Below are 25,645 nucleotides of genomic sequence, written 5' to 3'. Positions count from 1 at the left end.
AGAAGCACTTCCATATTTCAATAATCTAATTTTATATTGTTAGAAGGAAACAGGGTTATTGATAGACCTTTATTTAGCTTCTACCCTGTGATATTAAATAAACTTTGCATTTCAAAACACTTAGGAATCCCAATATCTTCTGGTATTTTCAGTGATTGTCATGGTAATCAAATATATATTTTATTTCTATTACTAATTGACAAATTGTTAAGACAAACATTTTAAATCCCATATTAAAACCTGATTTTCTAAGGTCCTTTCAACCTTTTCTAAAAGGAAATGGAAAATAAGTTAAACTAGTTTTAGAGATTTATTGGGTCCATAAGTGTGCTACCTAATTTGCATCTTGTTGTATTTTTCGGTATCACTCCTCATTCCCAGCTATTCTTTTGTTATTGTGCTATAACAACTGATTAATCCCAAGTTTGCTATACTTATTTATATACAACATATGTTTCAAGTTATTATGCCAAAAGCAAAACACTATAAAACCAAAGGAAACTGATTTAAAAATAAAAACAAAAATAAAAACAAAAAGGCTTGGTATAGAAAATTAAATTTAGGGCTGATGTTTTATAACTAATCTTAGCATTTCTAGATATTTTATTACAAAAAAATCATTATTCTATTACTGTTTTGCAAAATGCATTGGCATACCAGCGATTTTAATTGTAATAATGGCTAACTAGCCATCCATGATTTATTTCTCCCTTCCTTCTCATTAGTTGGACTTTTCTATTGTTGTTTGTTGCAATATACAAAGATCAAAGAAATATACTTTGTAATCATTTTGTATTTGGGGAGGGTCAATAAAAGTTTTGTGGGCTGGGGTTGTGGCTCAGTGCTTGCCTTATATGCACAAGGCCCTCGGTTTGATCCCCAGCACCAAAAAAAAAAAAAAAAAAAAAAGGTTTTTGCTGGTGTGTTTATTAAAACTTTTTTAAAGAACTTTTTCATGTCAGGTTCTATTTTTTCCCTTCCTCCTTCTTCCTTTTCCTTTGTTGAGATGCAGGCAGAATTTATACAGCCATTTTGAAAACACAGTATGCCACAGAGAGTAGAAACAAAGAGCTAATCATAGTACGGAACATTTTTGCTACTATGATATCATAGCTACCATGCCCAAATCAACCTATTTATACTTCATTTTATGTGTAAGAAAAACACACCTGTATCTTCTTTGAATTCCCATTATTTTGGATCTTTGTGACAAGAATCCTACATTTCAGCCTACAGATTCTCTTACAATACATTTTCTATTTTGCTTTTTGGCTTCTTCAAATAGTTTAAACATTAAAAATTGTCCTTGAGAGGTACTTATTGTTTTCCCATCTTGATACAAATACAGTAGAAGTTTTTGACCAATAATGATTGAATTTTATAAATCAGTATTTTTCTCCTATTGGCTAAATGTAAAACTGATACAATAAATTTAAAAGAAAAGTTAGGCTGGCCAAATATTTAGGAAACTTTAATCGGGCATAAATTTCTCTATATAGACTAAACCCTCTATGTAGACTAGAGCATTTGTTATAAACAGAAATTGCCAGATGCCTTGAGAAAATTATTTGAATGAAGGTATTGCATATTTTTCTAATACCTAATTCTAGTAATATTTGACAAATTTGTAAATTCTAGTTAATTGTTCACTTCAAATCACATTCCTCATGACCTCATATGTCCTTACCTGCCACTAATTCTATGGTCTGCCATAATCATTGCCTTGTTATCTGCTTACCTTACTCCTGTCTCTCTCCTAATTATTAACCTAACAGACAAAAATGTTCATTAACCCTTTTTCCTCTGACTGAACTTCACAGTAAAGTGTAATAGAAGGAAAACAAACTAATGTGTACCACCTCATATTACATCCAAGTTATGTCCAATGTACCAGTGACACATTGCTATTTCCATTACCCTCCTCCTCTGCAAGATAATGGTTTTGCATTACTTCCTCTCCTCAAACCATTCCATTCTTATAACTACTTCTTTTTGATCTATTGTTATTCCTCATGTTACTAGGAAAAAAAAAAAAAAATCCAAGCAATGAAAAGAGGATTTCCTCATGCTTCCACACCACACATCTCTTTGAAAATAGTCTTTCTCCCTGTTTTATAGATGATTCATCTTCCAAAGACCAGTCCCTCCATTTGTGTATTAGATCATGTCCACTTTTTAATGTAAGTGATTTATTGCTGTAATTATCCCTTTTCATCTGTACTGGAGTATTCACAGCAACATTAAAAGATTCTAATTTTTATAAAATTCCCACCCTTTATTCTACACACTCTCCAGCTTTTGCAGTTATCTGTTCTATTTTAGCCAAAATTCATTCTCCTTTGCAGTTGTCAATATAATATTCTTTATTTTTTTACCTTCCATTCTCAAAATGGAAGTAAATTCTCTTGAATTTATTCTAAAATATTATTCACAATATGTGACAAAAAGTTGTTTTACAAAAGCTAGTAATTACAATTTCTCAAATTTAATACTTAAATTATATTTTATCATATTATATTATATTAAATTATATTCCTCATCGTGCTTACCCTCTTAGAAATGTCATTGTTAGTAACTCCAAACCTCATCTATTCATGTAATACCTGATACTAAGGAATTCAGAGTAGTTTAAATGCAGTAGAATGTAACACAAAGAGACTGTTGTTTTTCCTTGTAGGATACTGGTTTAGAGATTCGTTCCTAGGAAAGGGGTATCATTAGAGTTTGCACAGACCATCACTGCTAATACTAAATTCCTCTTAATTAATTCATATTGCTGAGGCTGATGGAGGGGGGCATCATATCTGAGATCTCATTCCTGAATTCTATCTTCAGAAAAACATGATATCAGAGAGTAAACAGTTCATTCACAGGAGGGGATGGAATAAGAAGCTCCATTTCCCCAATGCTTCTCAGCATACATTTTGAAACATGAAAGCCTGAAATTTGGCAGAAAGTCTCCTTCCTGAGTTCCCAGGTAGAGCTGGCATATAAGTGAGTTATGGAAGTAATCTGCATCAGACATGAATGAGGAGCAAAAACTCCCGAAGAGCAACCACTTAGAATGATTTTCATACTCTCCATGCATGACAATTGCCTGGGAAAGTTGTTAAAATGCAGATTTCAAATGAAACTTCAGATAGCACTGGTGAAACATAGGTCTTGAATTTTTGATAATTTTCTTAGATGAATCTTATGCAGGTGCAACATGAACTACATACTTCTAAAAAAAACTACCAAGTACTTAGACTGGAAGAACTACCACTGGTAATGAAATTAAGAGATAAATGAATACCTGTTAGCAAAAATTTTAAGAATTTCTCCTTGAATTAAAAAATAAAAATAAAAAGGGGCTGGCAGGGGCTGAAGCTCAGGGGTAGAATGCTTCCCTTGTATGTGTGAGGCACTGAGTTCTATCCTCAGCACCACATTAATAAATTAATAAATATATAAATTAAATACAGGTATAAAAATTCAGGCCACTGAATTTGTCAAATAGGCAAGAAGTCAATAAACAATAGCACAAAAAGGAAATAGAGGCCAGTCATGCATTAATAATTTCCGCATGGATGTAGTATGTACACAGGAAGCATCCCCAATAAACTGAGCAGGTACGATTGCTATGTCTGAATGTCTAATGTCAAATATCTGCCGTCAATTGTATGCAGTAAGTCCTTTTCATCTTTGCTGCTTTCTTCACTGGTTTCACTGGAAATTAGATTAACAGCTTTGAACCATATCTAGTTACCAACTGTGTTTGCACCTAAAAACAAACCCTAGACCTGCATCTGGTCTGTTGAATGTCAACAATTGTCAGACCAGACTCCCAATATTTTCAAGTTTTTCACAATTGTCTTAATTAATTTTGGGGACATAAATTTTCCATTACAGGATACTCATTCTAAGACTTCTTTTCTCTACTTTGACTCTCATATCCACAGCTCCTTCCTCTGACCTCACATCCATTTACAGTCATTCTTAAGGTGATCTAATCAAGCTCAGATACTTAGCTTCACATACAATTTATACACAGTGATCAGTGATATTATCTAAATATACAACTTTGGGTTGTCACTCTCCTCAATTGAATACTTGACTTTTCCATCAATAATTTCATTTAAATTAACATGTTGAAAATTAATCTCACCAGGCCCTAAATATGTTTCTTCTTCATTTCAGTAAATATGACAGCCAGTCATTTAACTAGATGCTTCTTTCAAATTTCCTTGGGCTAATTCTTTAACTCTCTTTTTCTCCCTCTCAAATGCTATCACTCAGTGATAGTGTCAGGTCTACTTGCAAAATACATTCTAAACTTCATCATTTCCATATAACTCCATCATTCACAGTATATTACAAACCACCTGCATTTCTTGTCAGATGACTAAAATAGCTCTTTTTAATTTATTCATTTATTTTAAAACAAGACAGAACGTTCCACTTCATACATTTTTATATCTTCCCATTGCTCTTAGGATGGAAATTCAAATATGTAGCTAGGTCTATAGGGTTACATGTAATCTGACTCCAGGTCACCTTCTTAATTCATTTCAATCACACTAGCCATCTTCCTGTTCCTACAAAAAAGATGACTAAAATTCTGTATCCATTTTATACATCACAGAACATATTGACATGTATGTAATGATAAATTATAAAATGAAAAAGTGTTTATTAATAAAATACATGCAACCCTATACTCAAGTTTGAATTAAAACAGGCTTTTTCAATATCTCAAATGTATATTCATCTACTGATACATTAACCTGAAAAAGTAATTTAAAATTTCAATGCTTTTGTTTTCCAGTTAAATTGAGTTACTTTATAACATTTTATGGTGACCAAATAATAATTCATAGTATTTATTGATTTGTGAATTTTTTTAATTTAAAAAGATTTTACATTAATGCTAAGTCTGAAAACAAAAATTGGCAAAATTTTAAAAATTGAAGCCTTACATGCCTAGTCAACTGTAGTTTTAACAGTGGTAATTTCACCTCCTGAATGCATCATTTCTCTAAGGCTTATTTTTTTAAATGTTTTTTTTTTTCTTTCTTCTCCCCCTCCCACTCCCTAATAAGATTGGGGAGACAGTGTTGTCTTCTGTTCTCCCAATTAATTGCCCTTGAACACACCCACTGTAGGGAGGAGATGGCTGCTGAGGATCAAGGAAATGAATATCTCCCAAATTAACAAGTGAATCCTAACATGCCATGAGGGTGCCCTGGGACTCCCTACCAGAACACACCTGGAATATAACCCTTTAAGTTCCTTTAAAAGACCCCTGTCCCTCCTGATCAGAAGAGTCACAGACTTTGAGACAGGAGTCCCTAGTGTTTCTCCTTTGCTAGTAAAGCAATAAACCTTCCTTTTTCTTTTTCTCAAAACCATGTCCTCATTATTAAATTGGCACTGATTGACATTGGGGACAGGGACCGAGCTTTCAGTTACATGATGATCTTTGAATATTAAATGAAGCTAAAAAATGGTTACAGCAGCACACACTTCTCTTACCATTCACTTGGAAAATGTGAGTCTGATAGACATGTTCATAGCCATCAGCGTAGCAGGTATAATTGCCCATGTGAGTTGTGGTAACCTTAGTAATATACAAGGACCCATCATCTCCAAAGTCCTATAGAAAAAAAATATAATATAAAATAAGATGTTTTTATTTTAACAACTTCATGTTTTTGAAAGGTGTAGTATTAAGCAAAGTAGATAGACTAAAATATTATTTTAAAATTATCAAAATTGTTATTATGAATGTAAAGGACCTTGGTTTAACAGTTGCATAAGGTATATTTTGTTTAAAAAGTGTTATCTTACTTGTAAATATGGCTTTTCCATATTTATTTTAGGTATAAGAGTTCATAAAATAACTTAGCTCCCACATATTTTTTCTAATTTACTTTTTTACATTAATAAAGTTATAACATGTTTCTATCTTATTTATAGCCAAAAGAGTTAATTACATTCTTCACACTTTTAATGACCCACTGATTTTCATATTATCCAAAGTATGTTTACCAATAAAAATAGTTATTAAAACAGTGTGATCTCTGAAAAAAAAAAAAAAAAAGAAGAAGAAGAACAAGAAGAGGGAAAAGAAAGAAACATATAGCCATTTCATAGAATGGGGATTTCTTTTCTTTTCTTTTTCTTTTTTTTAATACTAGGGATTGAATTCAAGGCCTCACACAGTCTTGCATTGTATCACTGAGGTATACCCTCAGCCATGATTTATATTTTGAAGCTTAGAAATGAGCAAGGCATTTGAATAAAATAGCCACACTTTTCAAACTCAGTTGAAACAAATCCACAAAAACTTTGGAAAAGATAAAGGAAAGAAAATTTACACTGTTTATTAATATAAAATTCAGGAAGTACCTCAGAACAACAGAATAAAATTTGGAAACTCTCTTTTTCTCTTTTTCCATAAAGGCAATGGATACACTAGGGGGAGGGGGGAATGTCTAATTCTTTTTTTTTTTTTTTTTTTCCAGAATTCTGAAAAGAAAAATGCTCTCAATACTTTGCAGATTATTTATAAAAACAAGTGATTGACTATTAATAAGAGTGGCAATATTTGTGTATTTTAACTTGACTTCCCCTCTCTCTTCACAGCTCTACAGTAGTCTTTAACTAACAGCTATTGGGTTCAACTGGAAACTCCTTGAATACATACAATTACACGACTTATTTTTATTTGAGCAAGATTTACAACTCACTTTGTGTAAGCAGTTCTATTGAAAGGAAACAACAGAGGTTGTTTAGCTGTACAATTTCCTGGGATTGAGATTTAGTTAAGAATTAAAGTAGGCTAGCCAAAAAACTTGAAAGAAAAACTGGGGAATGGGATATACATAGAGTGATTTGTAAAACTCCACACATATTCCTGGGAATGTAGAAGGTCATATGTGTAGGAATGTACTCATGCCCAGAAAACATACAACCTACTAAATCTCTCCTCTCTGGTTAATTTTGAATCTCTAAACAAGCAGAGTGAAGGCTAAGGCAGAGTTGTAAACTGCCTGTAGGAATATTTCATGTGGGAAATAGAACATAAACCAACAAAAGCAACAAAATACCTCAAAGCCTAAGGGGATATACCAATTCAAGACATTTAATTAAAATATTTGTTCTAACCTTAGCTCAAAACTAAGACAGATAAGCAAAGATTTTAGCATTTTAGTAGACACACACAACAAACTAAATAAATAAACAAGTATATCAGATTTTATGAAAATGAAAAACATTTTCCCAAAGGATAGTATCAAGAAAATGAAAATAAAACAACTGACAGAATGAGAGAAAATATTTGCAAATCATTTATCTGGTAAGGGTCCTCTAGCCAGAATATATAAAAAAAAACTATTGCAATTCAGAAAGAAAAACAAAAAGTTAGTTAAAACAGTGGGTAAATGATTCAAATAAACATTTTTCACAAATGGACAATAGGCATATAAAAAGATGTTTAACATCATTGGTCAGGAAGGAAATATAAATAAATACAATGAAACCTTACTTCATACTCACTAGGACAGCTAAAATAAAAAGATTAATAATACCTTCTGAGAGAGTAGATAGAAAATTTAGAAACTTCAAAACATTGCTGATGAAACATTAAGTGATCTAACTACTTCAGGTAAAATTTGGCAGTTTTTTCCTAAAGTTACATAATTATTAATAACTAGAAATTTCACTCCAAAGTATATGCCAAAAAAGAATAATAATCATTCCACACATAACGTATATCCAAATTTTTACCAATGTTTTAACAAACATTTACCAATAGATAATGAATAAACAAAATGTGTTATAACTACACAGTGAAATATTATTTGATAACAAAAAAATAGTAAAGTATTGATTTATATTACTACACAGATAAATCTTGAAAATATTATGAAACATGGAAAACTGTCAGACACAATTGTATCAGCCCATTTATGCATAATATAAAAAATAGATTATCCATAATTAAGGACTGAGGAGATAGACACATGAAAATAACTGCTAATAAATTATATGTAAGGGGAACAAGAGGTTAAGGGGACAATCCTATAGACTGGGCCTACTCTGCTGATCCCCACAGGCTTTCTTTTAAAAAGAAATTACCTGTCCTGGCTTAAGCAAAGAGGATATGCTCCATTCTCAGGAAACAACCTATTATTTACAGGAAAAATGCAGGCCCAAAGACCACTCCCTGTGGATAACAAGACCACAAGTTACCCTGAAGGGGAACTTTTATGACCTTTATACTGACCAAAGATTCCAGGACTTAAAAAAAGGGCAGAATTTCACAGGTTTGGGCTCCTTTCTAGTCCCTGGAGCCTTCCTTATCACATCAAAAAGAAGCAAGACTCTCTGGGGCCTACATCTGTAATTTCTGGATATCAGAAGGGGTGGGGATTTGCCAACTTCACCTAGTTTCAATTCCCTAAAAACACCATGCTCTTTGAAAAATATGCTGTCCACTCCTGAGATGGTCCCAGCTGCTCAGCAGTACCATACTGTACACATACCTTTCTTATCTCATTTTCTCAAATAAACTCATTCTTATTCAGATCCTTCCTGGAAGATTGCAAAGAACTGGCAGTCTTTAGAACCTGCACATCAGTGGGGAGGTCAGACCTTGCCCTTCATAGCCAGTTTTGGCTCCTGCAATGAGTCTCGTATTTCTGAGCTGCAGCTTCTTATTGAGCTTCAGCTTCTTGGCGGGTGGTTGCTGTGCTAGGTGTGAAGAAGGCTAATATAGTCTAAACTTTGATAGTGGAGATGGTGACATGATTTTTCTAATATACTATAAACCACTGATCTGCATATGTTAATGAACTTAATTTTATGTGTGTGGATTAAATCACAATAAAGCTGTTATTAAAAGTAAAATTCAGAGGATCCAAGATGGCCCGCCAGAGGGAGGCAGCATTCTGTGTTGTTCTGGGATGTGGGTTTCAACTAGTGGGAATACTGCTTGTCTGAGTGTGATAGAGAACCCCTATACAGATGCTCTCCAGGAAATCACTGGTGCTGTGTCTCCTCAGGGCTCCAGGCCTCAGCACTTAAGCAGGACTCCAGACTCCTAACACCCAACTCCTGAGGTTCTAGCCCACACAGGGCTCCTAAGTGCCTTAGCAGGATCACCTGTCAGCACTGTGGCGGAACTCCCAGAGCCTCTCCACTCCCACACAGGACACTCAGCTGCTACCTACCCACAGGAACTCCAGCCTCCACTCCCCTGTTGACCCCATCTACCAATGAGGAGATCCCCCCGGTTGCCTCCATCTTGCTACTCAACTCAGCAGCTGTGGCCATAGTTCCCTACACAGTAACCTACCTGTACCTGGGGGCATTTCACAGACTCTGGAGGTAGCCAAAGTACTATGGTACTGAATGTCACAGAGCTCATCTCTGAACACACCACACAATGCTACTGCCAAGCTCCTCCCCACCTCACTTGGTCACTTGAAACCCTGGCACTGGAAGAAGATTGACTCCATCTTAGCTCACCTTCCTCACCTGGCAGCAGGTCCCAGATTGGAACTCCAGATGGTCAGGTACCTGGTTTTCAACTCCCCTCTCTCCCCAGTAGCAGTAACCCAGCACAGTAACTTCCCAACACAAAACAGCACTCAGTGGGACAGGAATGCAGTGTGATCAGGGTACGACCCGTGGGAGCCCCAGTGAAAGAAGTCTCTAATTGGGAACTGCTAAGGAAGAGGGAAACAAGGCAAAAGTTGGAAGACTAACAGTGAGACCCGGAACTGGGATATCTTTAGGCAAGATAGGGAGAGAAGATCCAAAAGAGATCACTGAGGTGCAGTGTCCCATACCTGGTGCATTGTCCCATACCAGGCTGGTGCCATACCTTGCCTCCAGGCACCCTGAACTAGGACAAGCCTTCCCACCCTGGTTACCTTCACCATCTTGAGGGCAGAGATATCAGCTAACAACAGACAACCCCAACTATTGGATGAGAAAGGGAGCAGGAAAGATACTGAACGCTAAAGCTAATAACAATTCTGGTTTCTTCCTTTGAGGATTTTTGTTTGTTTGTTTGCTGTTTTTTATTTTCTCTTTTTCTAATCCTTTTCCATCTTCCTGCCCTCACATCCCTAATATATGTGAAACCAAGAACTTTGTATGAATTAGGATTTTGAGGACTGGGACATGTGAATAATATATATTATAGGTGTGTTGTATATGCCCCTTTTAATTTTTTTCTTTAATTCATCTTTTCTCCTCTAATTTTTACTATTTCAGCATCTTTATTTTTCTTACTACATATGTGTCTGTCTTATGTACTCTACTGTCTTCCCATGTATTTGTCTATCCCAAATTACTTCCTGTCTATTCTCTTGCTACTAACCCTCTTCATTACATTTCTCTTTCACACTTCCTAAGATATATTAACTCTACATCCTCACATCCTGCCTCCTCAGCATATCCTCCTACGCCTCACAACCAGTTCATTGTTCACTGTCAGAAACTGTAAACCCTTTTACAAACCTACTGATTATATTATAGATAATAATCAAAATCAACATTTTTAAACATTGTGACCAAACTGTAAACCTCTTAATAGTGACAAATTGTTCATAGGTGATACATTGTTGATATTGGGATCTGTTAGCATTGTCCTTCCCCACAAAGGAGAGGTATTGGAACCCTACAGGAGCACTACAAACCTATAGGGTAAAAACAATAACACCCCAGACTCACAGAGCTAGAAAGGAAAACACACAAGCAACATCAAAAGACAAGGGAATCAACTGCCCCAAACAAATCAAGATACCACATTATTAGAATCCATGGCAACCACAGCAGAAGAAATTACAGAGAAGGTATTCAGAATGTACATGATTGAAATTTTCTGTGAATTGAAGGATGATATAAAAGAGCAAATATAGGCAGCAGAAGATCATTTCAACAGGGAGCTACATAAACAAATACAGGAAGCAAAAGATCACCTCAACTGGGAGATAGAGGTTCTAAAATAAAACCAAATAGAAATCCTTGAAATGAAAGAAACAATAAACCAAATTAAAAGTTCAGTTGAAAGCATCACCATCAGAGTAGACCACTTGGAAGATAGGACATCAGAGAGTGAAGACAAAATATATAATCTTGAAAAGATTGACAGTGAAAATGTCAAGAAATCATGAGCAGAACATTCAAGAAATATGGGATAGAATGAAAAGACCAAATTTAAGAGTTATTGATAGAGGAAGGCATAGAGTTCCGAACCAAAGTAATGAACAATCTATTCAATGAAATAATATAAGAAAACTTTCCAAACATGAAGAATAAATTAGAAAACCAAATTCAAGAAGCCTACAGGATGCCAAATGTACAAAATCACAACAAATCCACATGAAGGCATATTATAATGAAAATGCCCAACATACAGAATAAGGAGAGTATATTAAAAGCCACGAGAGAAAGGAATCAGATTACATAAAGGGGAAAACAATTAGAATAATGGCAGATTTTTCAACACAGACCCTGAAAGCTAGAAGATCCAGGAACAACATATATCAAGCTCTGAAAGAAAATGGATGCCAACCAAGAATCTTGTATCCAGTAAAATTAAGCTTTAGATTTGATGATGAAATAAAAACCTTCCATGATAAGCAAAAAATAAGAGAATATACGCAGCTAGAAAACCAGCAGTACAAACCATCCTTGGCAAAATATTCCATGAAGTTGTAACAAAAAACAATAATGAAAACAGCAGAGGGAGGCAGTATCCTAAAGGGAAAACTGATCAAAGAAGAAAACAAGTCAAGTTAAATAACAAAAAATAAACAAATATGTCTGGGAACACAAATCATGTCTCAATAAAAACCTTGAATGTTAGTGGCCTAAAATTCACCAAACAACAACAACAACAACAACAAAAACATGCTGCCTCCAGAAGACTCATCTAATAGGAAAAGACATATATAGACTGAAGCTGAAATGTTGGAAAAAATCATATCATTCACAAGGACTGTGGAAGCAAGCAGGAGTTTCCATCCTTGTATCAAATAAAGTAGACTTAAAGCCAAAGTTAATCAAACGGGATAAATAAGGACATTTCATACTGCTCAAGAAAAACATACACTAACAAAACATAATAATTATAAATATATATGTCCCAAACAATGGAGTATCTATGTTCATCAAACAAATTTTTCTTAAGCTCAAGAGTCAAATTGACCACAACACAATAATCTTGGGTGACTTTAACACATCTCTCTCCCACTGGAGAGAGCTTCCAAACAAAAATTGAATAAAGAAACTATAAGTCTCAATAATATAATCGATAACTTTGACTTAACTGACATATTTAGAATATTTCATCCTTCATCAAGCAACTATACTTTCTTCTCAGAAGCCCATGGATCCTTCTGTAAAATAGACCATATAATATGCCACAAATCAAGTCTTAGAAAATACAAAACAGTAGAGATACTACCCTGTATTTTATCAAATCATAATGTGAAATGAAATTATAAATCAATGACAAAATAAAAAATAAAAATTACTCCAACACCCGGAGACTAAACAATATGCTACTGAATGAACAATGGGTTACAATAGACATCCAGAAGGAGATTTAAAAAATTCTTTGAGGTAAATGAGAACATAGACACAACATATTGAAATCCCTGGGACTCTATGAAAGCAGTTCTAAGAGGAAAGTTCATTGCATGGAGTTCATTCCTTAAAAGAAGAAAAAGTCAACAAATAAGTGAGCTAACAATACATCTCAAAGCTCTAGAAAAAGAACAAATCAACACCAAAAGCAGTAGAAGGCAGGAAACAATTAAAATTAGAGCAGAAATCAATGAAATTGAAACAAAAGAAACAATTTAAAAAATTGACAAAACAAAAAGTTAGTTCTTTGAAAAAATAAATAAAATCGACAGACACTTAGCTATGCTAACAAAGAGAAGAAGAGAAAAAACTCACATTATTAACATACATGATAAAGAAAGGCAATATCACACAGACACTAGGGAAATACAGAGGAGAATTAGAAATTATTCTGAAAACTTGCACTCCAATAAAATAGAAGATATTGCAGACATCAACAAATTTCTTAAGTCATATGAATTGCCCAGATTGAATTAGAATGATATACACAATTTAAACAGACCGTTTTCAAGTGATGAAATAGAAGATGCCATCAGAAGCCTACCAACCAAGAAAAGCCCAGGACCAGTTGGATACACAGCCGAGTTCTACAAGAACTTTAAAGAAGAATTAATACCAATATTTAATTTATTTTAGGAAATAGAAAAAGAGGCAGCACTTCCAAACTCATTCTATGAGGCCAATATCACCCTGATTTAAAAACCAGGCAAAGACATATCAAAGAAAGAAAACTTCAGATCAATATCTCTAATGAACATAGATGCAAAAATTCTCTATAAAATTCTGGCAAATCTAATACAAAGACATATTGAAAAGATCTTGATAAAGTGGGATTCATCCCAGAGATGCAAGGTTGTTTCAACATGTAGAAATCAATAAATGTAATTCATCACATCAATAGATTTGAAGATATGGATCATGATCCTCTCAATAGACACAGAAAAAGCATTTGACAAAATACAGCACCCCTTCATATTCAAAACACTAGAAAAATTAGAGATAACAGGAACATATCGCAACATTCTAAAGGCTATCTATGCTAAGCCCCAGGCCAACATCATTCTAAATGGAGAAAAATTGAAAGCATTTCCTCTAAAAACTGGAACAAGAGAGGATACTCTCTTTCACCACTTCTATTTAACATAGCTCTTGAATCACTGACCAGAGCAATTAGACAGAAGAAATAAATTAAATAGATACACATAGGAAAATGAGAACTTAAATTAGCACTATTTGCTGATTATATGATTCTACAACTAGAAGACCCTAAAAGTTCCACCAGAAAACTTCTAGAATGAATTCAGCAAAGCAGCAGGTTATAAAATCAACACCCATAAATCAAAGGCATTTCTGTATATCAGTGACAAATCCTCTGAGGGGGAAATGAGAAAAACTACTCCATTTACAATAGCCTCAAAATAAAATAAAATAAAATAAAATAAAATACTTGGGAATCAACTTAACATAAGAGGTGAAAGATCTCTAAATGAAAACTGCAGAACCCTAAAGAAAGAAATCAAAGAAGTCCTCAGAAGATGGAAAGATCTACATTATTCTTAGATAGGCAGAATTAATATTATTAAAATGACCATACCACCAAAAGCCCTATTCATATTTAATGAAATTCCAATAAAAATCCCAATGACATTCCTCATAGATATAGAAAAAAGAGTCATGAAATTCATCTGGAAAACTCACAGACCCCAAATAGCTAAAGCAATTCTTAGCAGGAAAAGTGAAGCAGGTGATATCACTATACCAGAAATTAAACTACACTTCACAGCAACAGTAACAAAAACAGCATGGTATTGGCACCAAAACAGACTGGTAGACTAATGGTACAGAAAAGAGGACACAGAGACTAACGCACAAAATTACAATTATCTTATATTCGACAAAAGTGCCAAAAACATACATTGGAGAAAGGATATCCTTTTCAACAAATGGTGCTGGGAAAACTGGAAATCCACATACAACAAAATGAAATTAAATCCCTATCTTTCACTATGCATAAAACTCAACTCAAAGTGGATCAAGGACCTAGGAATAAAAACCAGAGACCCTGCATCTAATAGAAAAAAAACTAGGCCCTAATCTTCATCATGTTGAATTAGGCCCCAACTTCCCTAATTAGACTCCTATAGCTCAAAAATTAAAATTAAGAATCAATAAATGGAATGGATTCGAACTAAAAAGTTTCTTCTCAGCAAAAGAAACAATCTGTGAGATGAATATAGAGGCCACATCTTGGGAGCAAATTTTTACCCCTCATACATCAGATAGAGCACTAATCTCTAGGGTATTTAAAGAACTATAAAAGCTAAACACCAAAAAATACAAATAACCCAATCAATAAATGGGCCAAGGACTTGAACAGACACTTCTCAGAAGAGGATATACAATTAATCAACAAATATATGAAATAATGTTCATCATCTCTAACAATTAGAGAAATGCAAATCAAAACTACTCTAAGATTCCCCATCTCACCCCAGTCAAAATGGCAGCTATTATGAATACAAACAACAGTAAGGGTTGGCGAGGATGTGGGGAAAAAGACACACTCATACATTGCTGATGGGACTACATATTGGTGCAGCCAATATGGAAAGCAGTATGGAGATTCCTTGGAAAACTGGGAATGTAACCACCTTTGACCCAGCTATCCATACTCTCCTCGGTCTACACACAAAAGACTTAAAAAGAGCATACTACAGGGACACAGCCACATCAATGTATATAGCAGCACAATTCACAATAGCTAAACTGTGGAACCAACCTAGATGCTCTGCAGTGGATGAATGGATAAAAAAAAAAAAATGTGGCATATATACACAATGGAATATTACTCAGCAATAAAAGAGAATAAAATCATGCATTTGCAGATAAATGGTTGCAGTTAGAGAAGATAATACTAAGTGAAGTTAGCCAATCCCCAAAAACAAATGCCAAATGTTTTCTCTGATATAAGGAGCCTGATTCATAGTGGGATAGGGAGGGGGAGCATGGGAGGAGTAGAGGAACTCTAGATAGGTCTGAGAGATGGGAAGGAAAAGGAGGGGGCATGGGGTTAGAAATGATGATGAAATGTGATGGACATGATTATCCAAAGTACATGTATGAAGACACAAATTGGTGTGAATATAGTTTGTATACAACCAGAGATATGAAAAATTGTTCTCTATGTATGTAATATGAAGAGTAATGCATTCCGCTGTCATATATAAAAAATTAATTAAAATAAAATTTAAAAAAGTAAAATCCATATGAGGCACTTATATAAAAACTTAAATATTCTATAATAAAACTATATTATTTGGGGTAATAAAATTTTTACTATTTGAAAAAATTTAGAAATCAACAAGAAACAATGATTGATATGTTTACATAAGAAATACTTCCATATTTCAAAACACAATAAGAATTCAAACACAATAAACTGCAGATTTTCTAGGTAAAATACATAAACCAAAACATCAACACATTTTAATCCTTTTATGCTTGTTATTATGTACCAGATGCTGTTCTGAGCGCTGCACAAATATTAAAACTTTTGAGCCTCATAGGAAAACTTATACACCAGCATCTTTTAAATTCCTTCTACTGGAGTTGTGGAAAGAGGGAGGTGGGTGGAGAGCATGACTCCCTGTGGCTTCCTGCTCCATATCCTGCTGCTTCTACTGCTGTGCAGCCCTGTCAGAGGGGAGGCACAAGGAGGAACTGAAGACAGAGAATGACCACATCAGCCTGAAAATGTTGGGGCAGGATGGCTCAGTGGTGTAATGCAAGAAGAAGAGGCGCAGCTACTGAAGAAGCTGATGAAGACAGTGCTTGTCAGTGAGATAGGTTAGATTCAGGGTTGATGGGCAACCAATTAGTGAAACATTTCAGCCCAGCTGGAGATGGAGGATGAGTGCATCAGTGACAATTTCCAGAAGCAGATGGGAGGTGTTACCTCCTGTGGTACATTCCCCACACCCTGCATTGTCCTTGCCTTTGCTACTAATTGGTAAATGTAGGATCATGCTGATCACAGAGGAATCTGCTGAAGTTCAGAACAGTCACCAAAAGAATTCTCCTTTTCCCAAAGCACTTAAAGTTCAGCTCAAAACTATTTGCCGGGATGAGTAGTCAGTTTAAATTGAGTTAATAAGATTTTTTTTTTTTTTTTTTTTTTTTAGTTAGGAAAAATGAGTTCTGATGTTAAGGATATATTTTTCTTTTCATTTTTGTTTGTTTCCTCCTCCCAAAACATTTTTTCTTTCAAACTTGTGGAAGATATGAAAATTCTTTCTCTCTATATGTAGTATGTATAGTAACACATTCCACTGTCATATACTCACTACTGTCATGTCATATGTAGCGAGTAGTGCATTCCGCTGTCATATACTCTGCTGTCATGTCTCACTACTGAAGCTGATATCACCCCTTGAGCCACTTGTCCTAATCACGTGGAGTGCTCATGTTGATGCAATGGGTGCTTCAGTGTGGCATAGTGTGTGGAAGGGCAGAATTCTGCTTAGTATTTGTTTTGCTTATTGAAATCCTAAATATTGTAAATTATAATCTTTGCAAAGGTATAAGTGAAGGAAAAATACTGAAAAATCTTCTTTAAAAGGTAAAAAAGAAAATAAGTCTTTCAGTAATTGGGCCCAAGTGATCTCTGTGCTCCTGAGCGTGTCCTATCAGGCCTTAGACTCAGGACTCCATCCCTCCACTGTGTGCCTGGTACAGCAAAAACTGGCTGTTAACTTTGTTATGCTTGGATACGAGGTGTGCTCCAAAAGCTCCTATATTAAAGCAGGAATAAAATTGGAAGGTGAAACAACTGCACAGAGAACTACAGCCTAATCAGTCCATCCTAGTTTAAAAGGACTACTGGGTGGTAACTGAAATCTGTGGGACATGGATAGAGGAGGTGGGTCACTGGGACCAGGTACTAGAAGGGTTCACCTTCCCAACTGCCCTTCCCCTCTCCCACTCTGTTTCTGACCTTCTGAGACCATAAGCCAAAATATACTTTCCCTCTTCTAAGTTCTTGTTGGGTTTTCTGGTCACAGTGACACAAGGCTGAGTAACGCAACCCTTTCTGAAACAGAAGAAAATAATTATCATGTTTTCCATTTGTATTGTGGCCTTGGATTTCTTCCAGTATTTATATCTAATGAATAATTATGGTCTGTATATAAAAAGTAAGATTGAATGTCAATGAATTTTCAGTTACATTGTTGTGTAAAAGAGCTGCTTCCATGTATGGCTGTAAAAGAAACCCATGGAAAGACCACTTAGCATTCCTCTTGTAGATTTGCTTTCCAAATATATATATATTTGCTTTCCAAATATATTTATTAAAATTGTTTTAGACAGTCTTTTTGCTGCTGCCACTAAAAGACCCCCAAAAAACACTATAAAGGAGGAAAGGTTTATTTAGGGACTCATGATTTCAGAGGTCTCAGTCCATAGAAGGCCATCTCCATTCCTTGGGACATGAGGTGAGGCTGAACATCATAATAGAAGAGTGTGGAGGAGGAAAGCAAGCTCACATAATTATCAGGGAGCAGAGTGGGAGAGAGACCCCACTCTCCAGATACAAAATATATACCCCATAGCCACGCCTCCAATAAAATACTTCCCCCAGCCACCCCCACCTGACTCCAGTTACCACTCAGTTAATCCCATCAGGGAATAATCCACTGATTAGGTTAAGGCCATAACCCAATCATTTCTCCTCAAAAACTGACATTGTCTCACCTGTGAACTTTTGGCGGACACCACATCTAAACCATAACAAAAATTATGTGTTAGTACAGTGACTCTAGTCATGTGGGATATTTGGGGATCTATACCAACTAAAATGTTTATAGGTCAGCCTATTGTCTTTTTGTAAAGATTCATTATGTTTTTAATAGCCATTCTCTGTCCCTTTGAGTCACCTGACAATGATGCATCATCTTGCTTGCTTGATGTATTGCAAAAAATATTCAAGTTTTCTTTGCTTTGCTCTATGGTCTCAGGAAGGGGGTTTATTGGCTCTGTTATGTATATTCACCAATTTGAACATTGTTTGTTGTGCTTTGCTATTGTAAGCAGTAAATATAGTTTAAAATTCTGCCCCCTTTATAAGCTCCTTAGTTTCATGTAGCTCCTAATTCACAGAGCTAGAATTGAATCCCAGATAGGCTTATTGCAGTCTGTGCTTTACAATCCTACACCATGCCATCTTCCTTGTAAATCGTAAACTGAGTGAAGGATGTCAGAACAAAGAAGACAGCAGAAACAAATGCACAAATAAAAAGAGTCAACTATAATAGGTCTGAGGAAAAGAGGCTGATAATGTAGTTAAAAGTATATGTGGGGAAAAAAAGAGACAAATGGATAGATCCATTGAGGTTTTTTTGTTTTGTTTTGTTTTGTTTTGTTTTTTTAAAGAGAGAGTGAGAGAGACAGAGAGGGAGACAGAGAGAATTTTAATATTTATTTATTTTTTTAGTTCTCGCGGACACAACATCTTTGTTTGTATGTGGTGCTGAGGATCGAACCCGGTCCGCACGCATGCCAGGCAAGAACGCTACCGCTTGAGCCACATCCCCAGCCCTCCATTGAGGTTTTGAGTGAAAATGCAACAACATTTTGAAAGGTGGTTCAAAACTTTTGTCTCTTCTGTTTCTTAAGAGCAGAGAAGAGGCTGAATAAGAAGGTGCTGCTGCCCTTTGCTATGGTTTAGGAAAGGTTTGAGTTTTCACAAAGGTTCATGTGTTGAATGAAACTTGGTCCCCAAATACGGGAGTAGAAAATGATGTGTTAACTTTAGGAGGTCGGATGTGGGAGGTTCTTAAGTCATTGGAGGTGAGCTCCCAGGAGAGTGAGTTTTCCTTAGAGTGTGAGGCTGACACTTGAATTCCTTGCTTTCTGCTTAGCAATGAGATCTCTGTCTTTCACAGGTGCTCTTACCATTGTGATCACCATGAAATCCCACCAGAGCCAAACTAATGCTGGAGACATGACCTGGAATCTCCAGAACTGTGAGATTACTAAACCTTTTTTTTTTCTTCAAAATACTCTGCCACTGGTATTTTGTTATAGTAACAACATATGGACTGATACACCCTCTAAGAATTGTTTGCTCATTGCCCCCTTCCACTTTTAATTTTTTTTGAGCATCATGTTGATGCTCAAACTTTTGATGTATTACTCGTATTTCAATGCTGTTTATTACTTCCTTTTATAACTGTAACGAGTTGCATCAGCATTATTTTGTCAAGGAAACTTTTTGCTTCCCAACTGGTATTTTTAAAAATCCTTGCATATTAAAAATCTGATAGTACCCAATGATTTATCAATACTCACATAATAGTGCCTCAGAAATATACCTTATATTTTTGTGGCTACCTATATTTATGCAGTGTGCATTTCTGTTAAAAATAACTTCTTTTTAACTGATACTCAGTACAAATTGATTGCAATCAGGAAAATTGCTATGGGGCTACCAAACCTAGCTTTGAAAATGATTAAAAAATGTGTGTGACAGAAAAAATAAATAACTCAATCAAGGAAGAATGATAGAGAGAGGGGGAGGGCAAGAGAGTGATTGGGTAAGGAAGAAAGAGAAGGAGAGGAGGAGGGAGAGAAGAGGGGATGGGATAGGTGAAGAGGAGGAGCAAGAAAAATTGGAAGGAGGAATAGAAACAGAATACTCTAGCCATTAGACTATTTAACTGGATTTTTTCATATTTATTTGGTTGTAAATGGACACAACATCTGTATTTTTTAATTTATTTTTATGTGGTGCTGAGGCTTGAACCCAGTGCCTCATGCATACAAGGCAAGTGTTCTACCAATGAGCTACAGCCCAAGCCCATGGATAATATTTTCTTAATAGCCATCATGTAAGATATAAATTCCTTAACATCATACTATGCAATATTGATTACACTCGGTTCTTCAACTCTCAGGAGGAACTCTAGTAGCATTTAGGCAGAGCCTCATGATCTGCACAATGCAAGAGATTCTGGAGTCTGAACTCCCAGGAATAGCTGTGATTCAAAGGCCATGATAGAACTCCCTGTATCATCTGAAGCTCCCATTAAAAGAACAGCCACAGGGACCGCAAAGCACTGATAACAGAACTGAGATGTGGAAGCAAAAGACAGACTGTGCTTTAACTCAGTATTTGGCAGATAATTGACATGTTGCAGAATTTAATTGGAAGGCCACACTCACATAGAATATCAATTGAGAACAAATAGAACAAAAAAATATTTTGAAAATGAATATGAGCAAAAAGTAAGTAGTGATGACCTGAAATCTAACTATGTCCAGTGGTATTAACATAAAGTTAACACACTCAAACAGAACAAACACACATAAGACTCACCATGATTAGAACATATTATGGAGACCAGATCAGAACAAAGACACAAACTTCCATGGACCAAGAGTAATTAAAATTATACTAAAGCCCAGAATATAGCTGATATTTATAATTATGTTTATATTGACATGTACTAAAATGTATATAACTTTTTAAAGTATAGTCCCATGTAATCTATTTTGAATTTCCATAAATCCTGAAATAGCCTTTCTACATGTCTATATAGCTACCTAAAGAGCACGATCCTTCCTTTCCTACAATTTTAGAATGACTGTTGAGTTTTATGGGATTTTTACAAAGTGGTTTAAAGTACTATGGAATTCATGAAAAGTGATTAAGATTTTCTCACTCAATGAGGCAAAAATGATCCATGAATACACCTTGAAAATGTTTATTTAAGGTGTCTAATGGCAATCTTTGTTATTATATATCATGAAGCTCCTTTTAGTTAAAATACTATCCTTTCTAAATTGGCTTAAGTCTGACCCACCTAAGTTGTATGTCTCTGTTCATGTTTTTTTTTTTTTTTTCTCTCTCTCTTTCTTGTAAGTGGAAGCAAAATCTTCCCATTTCAATTTTCTTCTATATGTGACTTTATAAGTATCTTTTCAGGCATTTTTTTAAAGACTTTAGTATTTCCTCACCACTTTGAATAAAGTGTGGATCTTTTCAGTGCACATAAAATAATACCTAACATACATTTATTGTGTACTTAAATATCTGAAGTTCTAGGTTATATATTTAAAACCATAAATTTAATATTTAAATAACCACTTTAAAAGGAATTTTCTTAGTCCCATTTTGCAGATAAAAATGCTGAAATAAGGTATTGATAATTTTGTGAAAATCTCAAAACAAGGTGAGTATTCTCAGCTTAGCATCCAAACAGCAGAATTTGGTCACTCATTTTTTTGTACTTCTGAACATACATTTCCTTTTCTAGATTTCCATTAATTTTAATCAGGACTCAACATTACCTGTTGATTTTATTATATATCTCAAATCTACTCTTTACCTCATTCCTGTTTTAAGATTTCTAATCTTCAAATCTTTAATTTTCTCAACATTTTTCTAATCTAATAGGTCAAAATAAATGTGTGATTTTGATGCTCAACCATAGAGGAGATTCAATGCCTGAGAACAGATAATCCAGAAACAAAATCTTATGCTTAATCCTCACTGTACCTGGTTCATAAGCCTGCAGCCTATAGACACTCCATAAATATCTCTCCAGTAATTAAATCTTTATGAGCCTCTATATCATTACAGAGTTGCCTTAAGGCACTAATATCTGGAAAGAGTTGATAGACAATACACAAAATAATTTACTCTGTTGAATTGATTGCTTATATTAAGGCATGGCAAATGGGAGCTCTAGAAAAAATAGAACATCTACAACACATGTCTTAAATTTTGAAAATTTTAAATGCAACTCACAAGTGTTATAGTAATGATCAAAAGATTTAATAACTTACAGACTGAATTCTGATCAATTAGATTGTAAAGACAATTTATCACAGACAATTCAACTATGATAACTTTAAAATATAAAAACAGAATTTCTAAATTTCTGGCCTATATATAATCAGAAGCATTGTTTAACAATAATAGTAACAAAATAAATGAAATTATTTTTATCACTGTTTAGAATTAGTATCCTGTCTTTTACTTATATGAAAAGTGATGAAAGGGAAGATGGCCGCGAAGGGAGTGCAGTAACTCCGAGTACTGCGTCACTGTGAGGGAAAATGATGAGTTAGAACGGCTAAAAGCTATCTGGTTAGGAATTTCCAGCAAAATTGGGGTGCTCCAAAACCTAGTGGAAGGATTTTCATCGCACGAGGATCAGCTTCAGGGGCTCAAAAGCGAGCGATTTGTCCGTACGGAGCGCTTATTGTTCGGCAGATCGCCCTGCGGCTGGAGTCTGCGGAGCGCACTGGGAAACGACGGGCTGGTGGCGCAGAGATACAGCGATGCTGATTCTGCGGGCTCCTGCCAGCTAGGCATTTGCTGAGCTCGGAGCTGAATTCTGGGTTGGAGACGGGGAAGGAAACGGTCCAGTTCGGTTCTCCACACCGGTCAGACCACGGAGGAAGCCAGCGGCCACCATCTTGGAGAGCTGACGTCACCATCCTTGTTTTTGACTGATTGCAGCTCTTTCAGCTCTAGAACAGGTAATTTCAGGCTGACAATTGTCTGCGTCTCGCAGACAAATTGCTCAGACTTAGTGCTAAATAACACGCGGAAACTGCTTCTTGGAGCCTGCTCCTATCAGAACACGCACCGAGCCCGGAGCGGCGGAGCTCCGGCTACCGGAGCTGCTCTGGCCCAGGGCTATAGAACCCGCGGAAACTGCTTCTTGGAGCCTGCTCCTGTCGGAGCATGCACCAAGTCCGGAGAGGCCGAATTCTGGCTCCCGGAACTGCTCTGGCCCAGGGATAAAGAACCCGCGGAAACTGTCTCTCGGTCCGGGTCCTGCTGAATACTGTGAAGGCCAGAGGGGCGGAGCAGAGCCGCCGCCAGAGCCCGGAACAGGCCTAGCGACCTGCCGGCGTGGTGTCGCGTCGCTCCGGCTAGAGCAGGGGCCGAACAGAGCCGCCGCCAGAGCCCGGAACAGGCACAGCGACCCGCCGGCGTGGTGTCGCGTCGCTCCGGCTAGAGCAGGGGCCGAACAGAGCCGCCGCCAGAGCCCGGAACAGGCACAGCGACCCGCCGGCGTGGTGTCGCGTCGCTCCGGCTAGAGCAGGGGCCGAACAGAGCCGCCGCCAGAGCCCGGAACAGGCACAGCGACCCGCCGGCGTGGTTGTCAAGAATCCCCAATTGGAGTAGGGGGAAAGCAGATCCTCCACCCGCGTCCGCAAGGTAGGCAGGCCTGTGACAGTCTGGCAGAACAGCCCCAGCGGCCTGCCGGCGTGGTAGACACGTCACACCACTTGGGGGAGGGGCAGAGCAGAGCCGCTCCCCGAGCCTGGATCAGGCCCAGCGGCCCGCCAGCGTGGCAGTCACATCACTCCATTTGGAGTAGGGGCAGAGCAGAGCCGCAGCCCGCGCCCAGAACAGGCACAGCGACCTGCCGGGGTGGTAGTCACGACAACCCAATTGGAGAAGGGGCAGAGCAGAGCCGCCGCCCACGCCTGCAAGGTAGTCAGATCCGCGACTAACTGGTGGAACAGGCCCAGGGGTTCACGGACGTGGTGACGTGGTAGACACGTCACACCAATAGGAGGAAGGGCAGAGCAGAGCCGCTGCCCGCGCCTCCAAGGTAGGCAGACCTGCGACCGACCGGCAGAACAGTCCCAGCGGCCCACCAGCGTGGTAGACAGATCACCCCAATTGGAGGAGGAGCAGAGCTGCCGCCCGCCCCTGCAAGGGAGACTTTTCAACTATACAAGAGCAATATAAATATATAGGGGGAAAAATTTCAAAAACACAATAGTTTCACTAAGCAGAAAGAAACACGAGCAATATGAAAAGACAAGGAAAGAAAGGACCACAAGCAATGCAGGTCAACTCAACTTTAGAAGAGGTTATAGCTGCAGCAGATGGAATGTCAGATAAAGAATTCAGGATATACATGCTGCAAATGATCTGGAGTCTCAAGGAAGACATTAGACAGCAAAATCAGACAATGAAAGATCATTTCGACCACTTCGACAATGTATTACATAAACAAATCCAAGAAGCAAAAGATCAACTATACAGGGAGATAGAGGTAATAAAAAACAAACAAACAGAAATCCTAGAAATTCAGGAAGCAATAAACCAACTTAAAAACTCAATTGAGAATACTACCAGCAAAGTAGAACACTTAGAAGATAGAACATCAGACAATGAAGACAAAGTATTTCAACTTGAAAAGAACATAGATAGCTCAGCAAAACTGTTAAGAAACCATGAGCAGAACATCCAAGAAATATGGGATAATATAAAGAGACCAAACTTAAGAGTCATTGGGATACAGGAAGGTATAGAGGTCCAAACCAAAGGAATAAACCACCTATTCAATGAAATAATACGAGAAAACTTCCCAGACTTGAAGAATGAGACAGAATCCCAAATCCTAGAAGCATACAGGACGCCGAATGTGCAAAATCATAAGAGATCCACACCTAGACACATTATAATGAAGATGCCCAACATACAGAATAAGGAGAGAATTTTAAAAGCTACAAGAGAAAGGAAGCAGATTACATTTAGGGGTAAACCAATCAGGATAACAGCTGATCTTTCAACACAGACTCTGAAGGCTAGAAGATCCTGGAATCACATATTTCAAAAACTGAAAGAAAATGGGTTCCAACCAAGAATCATGTATCCAGCGAAATTAAGCTTCAGGATGGAAGATGAAATTAAAACCTTCCACGATAAACAAAAGTTAAAAGAATTTGCAGCTAGAAAACCATGTCTTCAAAACATCCTCGGCAAAACATTACAGGAAGAGGAAATGGAAAATAACAATGAATACCAACAGTGGGAGGTAGGACAGTAAAGGGGGGGAAAATAATCAAAAAAGGAAAACAAACCATGTTTAGTAACATAAATAAACAATTATGGCTGGAAGAACAACCCATATCTCAATAATAACCCTAAATGTTAATGGCTTAAACTCACCAATCAAGAGACACAGGC

General features: G+C 36.6%; 1 protein-coding gene across 3 annotated transcripts in view; it reads right to left on the bottom strand.

The window, feature by feature from the left end:
- Positions 1-25,645, bottom strand: part of Fstl5 (follistatin like 5) — a 722,640-nt gene that overhangs the window by 177,210 nt on the left and 519,785 nt on the right. For all 3 annotated transcript variants that reach the window (XM_076864750.2, XM_076864751.2, XM_076864749.2), the window contains exon 7: positions 5,515-5,635. In XM_076864750.2, the coding sequence (XP_076720865.1) occupies positions 5,515-5,635 (121 nt within the window). The remainder of the gene's footprint in view (positions 1-5,514; positions 5,636-25,645) is intronic.

Source organism: Callospermophilus lateralis, chromosome 8, assembly GCF_048772815.1.
Source record: "Callospermophilus lateralis isolate mCalLat2 chromosome 8, mCalLat2.hap1, whole genome shotgun sequence".
Classification (NCBI taxonomy): domain Eukaryota; kingdom Metazoa; phylum Chordata; class Mammalia; order Rodentia; family Sciuridae; genus Callospermophilus; species Callospermophilus lateralis.
Note: the sequence above shows the minus strand (reverse complement) of the source record. Positions and strands in the feature narration are given on the sequence as shown.